The sequence below is a fragment of the Xenopus laevis genome, chromosome 8L (assembly GCF_017654675.1).
Source record: "Xenopus laevis strain J_2021 chromosome 8L, Xenopus_laevis_v10.1, whole genome shotgun sequence".
NCBI lineage: Eukaryota > Metazoa > Chordata > Amphibia > Anura > Pipidae > Xenopus > Xenopus laevis.
The window spans coordinates 123340398-123352749 of record NC_054385.1 but is presented as its reverse complement, the minus strand read 5'-3'; the positions used below and the strand labels follow the sequence as shown (position 1 = coordinate 123352749).

General features: G+C 41.1%; 1 protein-coding gene across 1 annotated transcript in view; it reads right to left on the bottom strand.

Annotated features, from left to right (window-relative positions):
* Positions 1-406: 406 nt before the first annotated feature.
* LOC121397343 (Fc receptor-like protein 5) overlaps positions 407-12352 on the bottom strand; it is a 38105-nt gene continuing 26159 nt past the window's right edge. The window contains exons 7-11 of the mRNA XM_041573979.1: positions 10809-11090; positions 8561-8839; positions 7725-7994; positions 2704-2961; positions 407-789 (exon numbers count right to left, since the gene is read on the bottom strand). Of these exons, the coding sequence (XP_041429913.1) occupies positions 407-789; positions 2704-2961; positions 7725-7994; positions 8561-8839; positions 10809-11090 (1472 nt within the window). The remainder of the gene's footprint in view (positions 790-2703; positions 2962-7724; positions 7995-8560; positions 8840-10808; positions 11091-12352) is intronic.

The following is a 12352-nucleotide window of genomic DNA, read 5'->3' as shown; positions in this document are numbered from 1 at the left end:
ACAGAACACCACTGGCTATTGAGAGAACATGGGCCTGGACTAGGGGAGGGGACAGAAGAGGAGTCTATACATAAGGGTAGGACTACATGGACGTTTTGGCGCGATCTGACGCACTGCAACAGAACGCCTGCGACAAGAATGCAACAAAAATGAGGTAAGTGAATGCATTGTCGTATGATGTTGCAGCGTTGATCTGACGCGACACGACTGTCGGATGCAGACGCAGCGTTTTGTTCCAGCACGCCAAAAACGTCCATGTAGTTCTACCCTAAGTGCTGATTGTATTGTATCTACTGTGTATAGATAATAATGGGAAGCCCCACTTGGTTATTATTCTCTGTGGATAACCTCTTGTTTGACATTAGTACTGGGTAGTAGCTATTTCAGTACATATTGGTATTGGATTCTAAATAAAACAAGAAACTGGTGCCTTACTGACATTGAGTTGTATTACAAGAAAGGGGGAGATTGCTGAGAACACTATTAATCCATTATTTCCACACTTACCTTGTATCTGGATTTGGGTCACATTGCTCATTTTAAGCACAGAACCAGTAACAGTTCTCACTGCGCAGGAATAATCTCCCAAGTCTCCAGGTCCAATTGAGCAAACTCTGTATCTTTTGGATAAACTGAAATTGCGCACAGTATTTCCATCTTTATAAAAGGCAAATTCCAGCATTGTGCTTCTTCTGGATGGATGAAGGGCTGTATCACAGGTTATGATCATGTCACTGTCTTCTGCCAGGGGACTTGGACTCACTTTTATTTCTGGGCTGGAGAACAACTCTGGAAAAAAGAACGAAATAGAACTTTTATGCTGTATGCAGAAATAAGAAAGATGCATTTACAATTGGTCTTTGACTCCAGCAATAAAAAATCACATTGTTAGTGAGTATATACAATAAACATTTATGTGGTATTACATCCAAAACCTTCAGCTTGCTACCAACATCTTTATCTTAAGTGAATTATCTAAAGAGACCAGACCCTGTCTGTGCACCTGTAGGTCAAATAGTCCCACCTCCACCCCTGGGCCACCTCCTCCACAAATTCACTCGTTTGCATGAATGCACATATTTTCAATCAGTCTGGAGTTAAAAAACGTAATTATATAATATATTATTGGAAGCAAAACCAGCCTATTGGGTTTATTTAATGTTTACATGATTTTCTAGTAGATTTAAGGTGTGAAGATCCAAATTATGAAAAGACCCATTATACAAAAAACCCCAGGTCCTGAGCATTCTGGATAACAGGTCCCATACCCGTACTACTAACGTGCAGGAACATATTGAACATTATTTCCTCCTCTGTATCCATTTTAACTTAACCTATTTTCAGCCTCCATCTTGTTTCACTACTAATGTTCTGATAGTATTGATATTCATCTTTTTGGTAGGGAGGTTCATTGTCTTGATTTTTTTTAAATTAGTTGTTCTTTTCAATATTGTGTAATATAATATATAGTTACTGCGAGCACTTGCCACAACATGAAGATGTAGGGGCAGATTTATCAAGGGTCGTAGTGAAAATTCTAATTTCGAATTTTGAAATTCGAATTTCGAGGTTTTTTTTGTGAAATTAGATTGGGAAATAGTTAAAATTTGATTCGAAAATTTTAAAAAATATAAATTCGATTTTTAAAACTTATCAAACCGTGGCCCTTTAGAAATTCGAATTTTGACTATTTGCCACCTTAAACCTGCCCAATTGCTGTTTTAAACCTAAGGGGGACGTCCTAGGATCAATTTGGAGTTGTTTGCTGGCTTACTGACATTAATTAAACTCGAATCAAGTTTTAAAATTTGATTCGAATTTGATTTTGGGTCAATCCTATTCACCTGAGTTTGTAAAATTCTAATTAATTAATGCATTTCGATTGGTCGAATTTTGGTTGAATTCCGAGTTCATGGGAGTTTGAAAAAACTCCCATGAACTCAAATTTTAAACTTTGATAAATCTGACCCGTAGGGGGTTATTTACTAAACTCCGAATGCAAAAATCACGAAAAATGTATGATTTTTTTTTAATATAAAATCGGACTTTTAAAAAAAATCACAAATTTTTCAAAATGTATTAAACCCCGAGGATGGAAAAGTCAGAATCTGGAAATCCGGCATCTCAGACCTGTCAAGGTTGCATATAAGTCAATGGGAGAAGTCCCAAAGATTTTTTGATGTGCGCTGGGTTTCGGGCAATACCCTGAAGTTGTTACGCAAAAAATTGTGAGAATCTGGAAAATCGGAGGAAAAAGTCTGAAAAATTCTTGAAAATCGGATTTTTTGGAAATTGTAATAATAAATAAGCATAAAAAACCCGAGCGAATTTGATTGGAGTTTGTAGCAGAAATTATTGAGATAAATTCAGACTTTGATAAATAACCCCCTTAGCGTTATGATTAACATAAATCCACAGAGTTTACCAATCCACTGGCAAACTATCTGCCATATAATTTACACCACTAAATACACTCACCCTGGTCCTTGTTCTTATATCCAGTTTCTGGGATTTTAGTTGTTGCCTAACTAATTGGTAACACTCAGGCTTTCATTGTTATTGGTGAATATAGTGGGACAATATAGTGGGACAATATACTGGGACAATAAACTGGGACAATATAGCAATTAGTGACATTCATATCATATTCAATAAAGATTAAACCCTATTCAACATTCTAAAGAATAAGAAGCATTTGGTTACCTCTTACAGAAATGAATTCTTCATCAGTCTGATGGAGATCATGGTATGTAGATGGCCTAATAAACTTTCTTTTAGAACATCTGTATGTACCAGTCACAGTCACATTGACTTTATGAATATATAAATGATCACCATTCATCGGCTTTATTGTATTATTGTCCTTATAAAACACTGTATCACTCCCAGACTTGCTGTAACATCTCATAGACAGGGAGTCTCCTTCATACACATACGGAGGTGCCTGCAGGATGAGAGGAGCTGGAATAAAGAGACAGAGATATAAGGTTTGGGAGACAGTTCTGCAGCCAATAAAACTAGGAAACCTGTACATCCCAGGATGAGATTTGTTCCAGGGTTTTTATGTGAAATGTTTGGTCCAGGGTTGGATTTGTCACAAGGCATATTGTAGGGTTAGACTGGACTGGTGGGACACTGGGAAAAAACTCGGTGGGTCCCAGCTCTCGTGAGTCCCGCCAGCCCAGACCCGCTATCCACCGCGCCCAACATTTAGGAAACAGAGAGAGGGACAAAAACAGTTGGTGCGTGAAGCGCGTTATATTTTTTTGACCACCAAGTTTTGGGGCCACACCCCCTAATTACCATGTTCGTTTTACATAATTTGGCAGGTTATGAAACACATTTCTGTGGTTTTTATATGTTATTACAGTTTTGCAAATGAAGGTGAATTGCCCTTTAAGCTGTGAGTCTAAGTTCTTATCTTATCAAACTGCTACAAAGAATGTCACGTATCTATTCTGGGCTGTCTGCCAAGACACAATTAAGTTAAAAAAAAGTTGTATCTGTTTCTGGCTGTTCAGTGCAGCAGATCAAAGAGAAACCCAGGACTTATCAGTACAAATCAGTGACAGCAGGTTGAGCTGTCAAAAGCGGGACTGCCCCGCTCAAAATGGGACAGTTGGGAGGTATGCTCCGGTACTCCTGCACTCCAGCGCTCTTTTATAATCCCCCCCGTCCGCCCGAAAATACATGCAGGAAAAAAGTATGTGCTGGCGGGGGAGTAAGTGGGACAGGGGGGGCTTTGTGGCTTGTGCAGGGGGCCCCTGTGGGTGGGGGGGGGATAATAAAACCACAAATATTAAAAAATGAAAACCAATTGCAAATTGTCTCAGAATATCACTTTCTACATTACACTAAGGGGCACATTTACTATTGGTAGAATATCGAGGGTTAATTAACCCTCGATATTCGACTACCGAAGTTAAATCCTTCGATTTTGAATATCAAAGTCGAAGGATTTACCGATATTCGTTCGATGGAACGAATGATTAAATCCTTCAAATCGAACGATTCGAAGGATATTAATCCATCGATCGAACGAAATTCCTTCGATCAAAAAATTGCTAGAAAGCCCATGGGGACCTTCCCCATAGGCTAACATTGATGCTCGGTAGGTTTTAGATGGCGAAGTAGGAGGTCGAAGTTTTTTTTTAAAGTGACAGTACTTCGACTATCAAATGGTCGAATAGTCGAACGATTTTTAGTTAGAATCGTTAGATTCAAAGTCGCAGTCGAAGGTCGAAGTAGCCAATTCGATGGTCGAAGTAGCCAAAAAAATACTTCGAAATTCGAAGTATTTTTCATTCGAATCCTTCACTCGAGCTAAGCAAATGTGCCCCTAAAAGTTAACTCAAAAGTGAACAACCCCTTTAGGTTATTTAAATTTTTAGGGCAACTATGCAGTCTACCTAAGTATATTACTTTATTTATGGTAGAAAGACACATGCATGGTTTCAGAAACCTGTACAATAGACTAAGCTCAGTCCCAGCACTACAATTCATAATATCTTTATTTCAGTGTTTCACCATAGAGATACAAGGGCTGTGAAACTCCCCTCCTATGAATTGTGTAATAGACACACAGAGAGTGTGATGTAATAAATGTGCAGGGGATTCTCACTGCTTCACTTGCCCCAGCGTTGTCTTTGTCATTAGTGAGTGTGGGAGAAGAGCTGACCCTCCAAACCAAGCACAAGGCTAACTTTATTGAAGTTGGGGGGACAAGTGCATCATATATATATATATATATATATATATATATATACCCTTTGATAAATATGCCCCTATATTCCCAATCATTTATAACGACAAAGCTATTAGCAGATATGATTTTATTTTGCCTTAAAGGGGTTGTTCACCTTTTAGTTAACTTTTAGTATTATGTAGAGCAGTGCTGTCCAACTTCTGTGGTACCAAGGGCCACAATTTTACTGGCATATGTGGTGGAGGGCCGATAATGGAAGTCAGTGTTGACCACTCCTCTTTTAAACCACACTCATATTACCACAAGACCGATTAAGATCATATCCACATTAACGGTGGTAACACACCAAAAAACCAAATGGTTGGTGCTCACTGCAGGGAAATCCCTCATCACTCATATGTGAGAAATTGAAGTCAAACATACCCTTAAATCCATATGCCTCATATTCCCCTGTGGATAATACAGCAACCCCCCAACACATGATTAAATACCTTAGGGGCCCTTAACAACAGTTTCCAAATGCTAACAAACCCCAAGAACAAACCCCTAACAGGCTTACATCCCACAGGTAGTGTAGGGCAAGCAGAGAAAGGCACACCCAAGCAGCACTGGGCAAGCAGAGAATGGCACACACAAGCAGCACTGGGCAAGCAGAGAATGGCACACACAAGCAGCACTGGGCAAGCAGAGAATGGCACACACAAGCAGCACTGGGCAAGCAGAGAATGGCACACACAAGCAGCACTGGGCAAGCAGAGAATGGCACACACAAGCAGCACTGGGCAAGCAGGGAATGGCACACACAAGCAGCATGGAGTAAGCAGAGAATGGCACACCTAAGCAGCACTGGGCAAGCAGAGAATGGCACACACAAGCAGCACTGGGCAAGCAAAGAATGGCACACACACAAGCAGCACTGGGCAAGCAGAGAATGGCACACACAAGCAGCATGGAGTAAGCAGAGAATGGCACACACAAGCAGCACTGGGCAAGCAGAGAATGGCACACACAAGCATCACTGGGCCAGCAGAGAATGGCACACACAAGCAGCACTGGGCAAGCAGAGAATGGCACACACAAGCAGCACTGGGCAAGCAGAGAATGGCACACACAAGCAGCACTGGGCAAGCAGAGAATGGCACATACAAGCAGCACAGGGCAAGCAGAGAATAGCACACACAAGCAGCACTGGGCAAGCAGAGATTGGCACACACAAGCAGCACTGGGCAAGCAGAGAATGGCACACACAAGCAGTACTGGGCAAGCAGAGAATGACACACACAAGCAGCACTGGGCAAGCAGAGAATGGCACACACAAGCAGCACTGGGCAAGCAGAGAATGGCACACACAAGCAGCACTGGGCAAGCAGGGAATGGCACACACAAGCAGCATGGAGTAAGCATAGAATGGCACACCTAAGCAGCACTGGGCAAGCAGAGAATGGCACACACAAGCAGCACTGGGCAAGCAGAGAATGGCACATACAAGCAGCACTGGGCAAGCAGAGAATGGCACACACAAGCAGCACTGGGCAAGCAGAGAATGGCACACACAAGCAGCACTGGGCAAGCAGAGAATGGCACATACAAGCAGCACTGGGCAAGTAGAGAATGGCACACACAAGCAGCACTGGGCAAGCAGAGAATGGCACACACAAGCAGCACTGGGCAAGCAGAGAATGGCACACACAAGCAGCACTGGGCAAGCAGAGAATGGCACACACAGGGAGGGAAGGCAGAACAGAGCAGGAGACAAGGAAAGCTCTCAGTCTAATATGTACTACATACAGTGACACAGTGCTGGTTCCCTATTAGCATTTTGAATAAAGTGTGAACAGGTGAACAATGTGGGCAGTTTCAGTCTGGGTCTCAGGTGTGAACAGTACAGGGGCTTTAGGCAGGGCCGCTCCGGCCATGAGGCAAGGTGAGAATCTTGCCTCAGGCGGCGCGGAGCGGCCAGTTACCAGGGGCAGCAAAAAGCCGCCTCTGGTAACTTTAAGAGCCGAATTTCCGTTTTTTAAAACGGAAATTCGGCTCTTCTAGCGCAGCGAGCGCAATAGCGCTCACTGCACTAGCGATGTGGCCCCTCCTCCACCTGCTCCGACGCTGGTAGTTAGAAGAGCGGAGCAGGAGGAGGGGCGGCATTGGGGCTGCTGCCTCAGGCGGCAGCAGCCCCTGAAACGTGCCTGGCTTTAGGATATAAACAATAGAGGAGTCACAAGTGTGAACAATACAGGGGGATCACAGGTGTGAACAATACAGGGGATTAGAGACTGAATTTGAGGTTTAAACAATGCAGGGTGCAGTTAATCTCTGTAGTAATACCTTTTAAATCTTACATGTGGTAAGTAGACACAGCATGTGGGGGCCACAGAAGGGGGGGGTCACCAGTTGGATATCCCTGATGTAGAGGGTGATATTCTGAGTCAATTTGCAATTGGTTTTCATTTTTTATTATTTAAGGTTTTTGAGTTATTTAGCTTTTAATTCAGCAGCTCTTCAATTTGCATTTTAAACATTCTGTTAGCTTGGGTCCAATTTACCATAGCAACCATGCATTAATTTGAACAAGAGACTGGAATATGAATAGTAGAGGACCTTACTAGAAAGATGAGAAATAAAAATTGGCAATAACAATACATTTATTTTTTTAGATGGGGTCAGCGACGCCCATTTGAAAGCTGCAAAGAATCAGAAGAAAAAGGCAAATAACAATAAAACTGTAAAAAATAAATAATGAAAACCAATGGAAAAGTTGCTTAGAATTGACAATTCTATTACATGCTAAAAGTTTACTTAAAGGTGAACCCACCCCTTTAATAGGCAGCATTCTGGGAAAATAATTTTGGGAAAGCACCAAGAAACAACTCTGATGGGGGGAGATTTTTATGTAATGGAATATTGTACTGTCCAAAATGTCATAAATGTTATCTCTGATAACTTCCTCCCCATCTGGTTTATAGTTTCTGCACATTGTACCACATTTCAGTAGAGTTTTATATGAGAGTTGGTAACTCACCATCAGTAACATTCAGTCTGACAGACTCACTTCTCTCACTGGTATCCGTCTGGCACTGGTAATTACCACTGTGTGTCTCATGTGCATAGTTAATTATTATTTGTCCATTAGTCTGAATATACTTATTCATCTTCTCATTGTCTTTATACCAGGAATATGAGGGTGTTGTTCCTGCTGTAGATCCCACATCACATGTCAGAGTCACCTGGTCACCAGTTAATATGTTGGCCCAGTTGGGGGATAAGGAAACCACAGGTCTGACTGCTCCTCCTGCAAAGCAACAGATGTGCCACTATGAGCAGAAGCATCTCATACTGACACTATTACAGTACAGAGACTCAATAATGTATATAGAAATAATAACCATCAAACAAAACCTATAAACTCTTCGCACAGGAATGTTATATCCCTCTCCTTATGTTCCCTGGGGCAGTGTTTCCTCCCAACTTTAACCCCACCCCATTTATTTTAATTTCATGATACCCAACTGTTGCAATAATAGTTCTACTTAAATAGACTATATATCTTGGATTTTCTATAAGATATATAAGTGTGTCTTTCCCTGATTGTCATCTTCGTTAGCCAATGTAAGCCTTCTGGGTAAAGATAGGCTGAGATTTGGCAGAGAACTCAATGGGGCTCATTAAAAGATTCGTTTTCACAAAAGGACGAGAACTCAGCACAAAGCACATAACCCTATATTGGACCCCTCGCTGACATAAAAAGGTGTTCCTGCTGTTGCAGTGCTATGTTAGGGTAATTATTCTATCTTAAGTGCAACTAAATCAGAGCAATCTGGATACTCCTTAAGCCCATAGTTGAACATATGTACTTACCTACTACCTGGATGTAGGACAATTCACTTGTTTTATATATACTTTTAGCTGGATGTTGTACTTTGCAATTATAATTCCCAGAATCCTCCATCTGAACTGAGTCAACTTGATACTGATTGGATGAGCTGAACCCCTGCACCTCCTGCCCATCCCAGTAGAAAGCAAACTGCAGTTCCTCAGTGCTGACTGTAATGGGAGTTGTATCACATGTCAGGGTCAGGGTTGTGCCTTCTGTAATAGGGTTGGAGCTCACTCTCAGTTCTGGTTTAGAGAACATTTCTAGGGAAAAAGGAGAAATCAAATGATAGGATTAGCATGACATAAACTGTAAATAAAAGCATTGCTCTTAGTCACTACCACTTGGTGTTGCTGGAAAATATTAATCGCATTTAATGCAATATACAAACAAATATTCTGATACTGCAGATTGTACCATATTATTTATTTTCATGTTTTCATGTTTGGCATAAGGAAGCAGCATTGGCAAATGGCATCTAAATTCTATCCACATGGTATATTGCTAATGTAGGGATGTGAAAATTTAGACACCCTCACATATTATTGACAGGCACATCCCTAGTAATTTGGATGCCTAAGTGGGTTCTTAGGGGGACCTTGTGCTTATGTAACCCCTGTAGTTCTCACAGTGTACACTACATGGCACTGTGCAGTAGTTTAAAGGTTTTGGGAACCATGAGGTCTGGGTCCATTTCTTTAGCCCAGCCCTGCAGGCTGGATGGGAATAGGTATTTGTCCCTAGGAGCTTTGGCCCTAGTAAATAGATTAGCAGTACTCTGTCATAGATCACTCTAGGAGTGATAGATAGCTTAGGTAGTTTAGCAGCTCAAAGCTCCAACGAGGAGACATTAGAGGGATTAAGATCCCGGGTACTAATAGCCCAGAAGTAGGGACAAAGTGTTGAGACTAGGGATGATAGGAATTCCCCTAGCTGCTACTTAAAGAGATCCTGAAAACTGGTTTTACCTTCCACATTACTGCTACCTATGCTAACATGAACCCTTGCCTGTAGGGATCCAGCCCCATGCCCGGTTCTGTGAGTATTTGCTTCCTTTATGCTATCTGTGTTCTAAGCTCCATTGTGGATATGTGCTATGTTAAATAAATATATGGTTCTGGTTAAGCATTAAAGAACTACTGGAGCCCATTTATTGTGCGATGGCCCCTGGTTACAATTGCACTACACCCTGCCTCCACCGTGTTGCAAGGGTTTACCCCTGAGAGAGAGGGCCTCATTTGTGGTATTATCCCACACTGAAAGTAGCTTAACTGACCAGAGTAAAGTCAGTTTAGTATAGCGCTAAACTAAGTAAGGTCATGATTTTGGAATATGGCAGTGCAGGATCTCTTAATGAATTTCATGTCTAGACTGCAGCTAGATTGTCTGGATAGATAGTAACTCACACCCACACTCAGGTTCGCTCCTGACAACCTTGCCCCAGGCGGCAGCGAGTGGCCAGTTACAAGGGGCGGCAAGAAGCCTCCTCTTGGGGCAGATTTATCAAGGGTCGAATTGAAAATTAGAATTTTTAAATTCGAACTTGGAGTTTACTTTAGTGTAATTCGACTAGGGAATAGTCCAAATTCGATTTGAGTGAAAAAAAAATTCAAATTCGACCAAATCGCCATCTAAAATTTGCCAAATTGGTGTTTTAGCCTATGGGGGACCTCCTACAACCAATTTGGAGTCGTTTGTTGGACTTTTGAAAAAAAATAAAAGTTTTTTATTTTTTTGTGTAAAAAAACTCGAATTGAATTCCATCTGCCCCTTAGAGTCAAATTTCCATTTTCAACCCGAAAAATCAGCTCCGCTAGTGCAGAGAGCGTAATTGTGCTCAATGCACTAGCGATGCTGCCCCCTTTCAACAGCTCCGACGCTGCCATTTAAGTGTGGAGTGGGAGAGGGGGGCGGCATCTGGGCTGCTGCAGCCCCAGAATCGCAGATGCCCCCACTCCTGGCCAAGTAATCGGATCCTTGGGTGGGCATATTGGGACAAAATCCATTTGTTTGGCCACCCCTCCAAACGAGCGGATCTTCCCGTTTAAGGACACCTTTACTTTGCCTTTTTTAGACGAAGAAAATATAAAGTCATATTTAATAACTTGTTTACACTGGTTTCTAATACACAATATCAAGCAGAAATTTGTTTATGAATAATAATTGTATTAAAACACATTCAGAAGCAGAAGAATAACCCTTATCAGATAGGGGGAGCTATTCCTTACTCACCAGTTATCTGGATAGTTATAGGAGAACTCAGTTTATAAACTCTGTTATTTGGTGTTGCTGCTGCACAGGAATAATCCCCAGAGTGTTGCAGCTGAACTGCTGGGACTCGGTATTCACTGGAGAGACTGAGCTGCAGGATATTACCCCACTTCTTGTAGAAAAGAAACTTCAGTTGGGTATTTTTTCTATATTGGCTCCTCTGTGTGTCACATGTTAGGGACAAGGTATCTCCTTCTGTTATTGGGTTTATATTCACTTTTATTACCGGCCGTGAGAAAAGCTCTGCAAGAAATGATCACGCATTTAAACATTGTGTATTTTTTATCTGCAGAGATTAAAGGTAAATGGAAACATTTACTATAAGTATATTTCCAGTTAGCCATGAGTTGTTAGTCATGTCTCCAATTCCTTCTGACACTAAACAGTACATCTTTCTTGTTTTATGGCAGTTACAGGTATGGGACCTGTTATCCAGAATGCTCAGGACCTCTGGTTTTCCGGAATAACCGATCTTTCCGTAATTTGTTTCTCTATACCTTCTACCAAAAAATCATTTAAGCGTTATATAAACAGGCTTTTTTTGCCTCTAATAAGGATTAATTATATCTATTTTGAGATTAAGTACAAAGTTAATTCCACTGCCCCCCAAAGAATTTACTGACTTATCATCACGTTAAAGGGGTTGTTCACCTTCAAACAACTAGTTGTGTTCAGCTAGATCACCAGAAATAACACTTTTTCTATGTGTGACTGTTTTTCTAATATTGAAGTGCAAAGTGTCATTTTTCACCTTCTAAAGCAGCTCTGAGAGGGGGGTCGCCGACCCCCCAAACTGTTCTAAATTGATACATTTAATGGATACATTTCTTATCTTTGTTCCTGCTGAGCAAAATCCCTGAGTTTCATTACAGGCAGCTGTTAGAATTGATACAATAGTTGCTGATACTCCAGAGATGCTGCTGAGAAATGGATCAACCCAATGTTGCAAAATTGTGACAGTTCAGAATCTGCACCTGAATGAGCTGCCAGACTCAAACACCAGAGACAGGGACATTTAACTTTTAACTTTGATTTTGGAAAAACAGTAAAAAATAAATAATGGAAATTAATTGAAAAAAGTCTTTATTTCTGGGGAACAATCTGAAAACAACAGAACTGAAAAAAGTGTTTGGAAGGTGAACAACCCCTTTAATGAAGCAGTTTATTTAAATGAACTTCTTATTATAGAGTAACATATTGTAAAATTGTCTCCTACATGAACTTTCCAGCAGTGAAATGACTGGTTATTGGGCCCCACAGTAACACTGGGCCCCTGCACTTACGCAATTTATGTAAGTAACTTGCACATCAGGCAATGACAATGCAGAGCAAATGATGGAAGGATTGTAACTAAATGAGTAATTAGCACATTCATTAATTGAACTATTTACTTATCATAGAGTAACAACTGTTTTTTTGGGGATCGATATGTCAATCATATGAACATCTCCTATATGAATTTTGTTAGCAGTGAAATGACTGGTTATTACCCCCACAGCAAGATC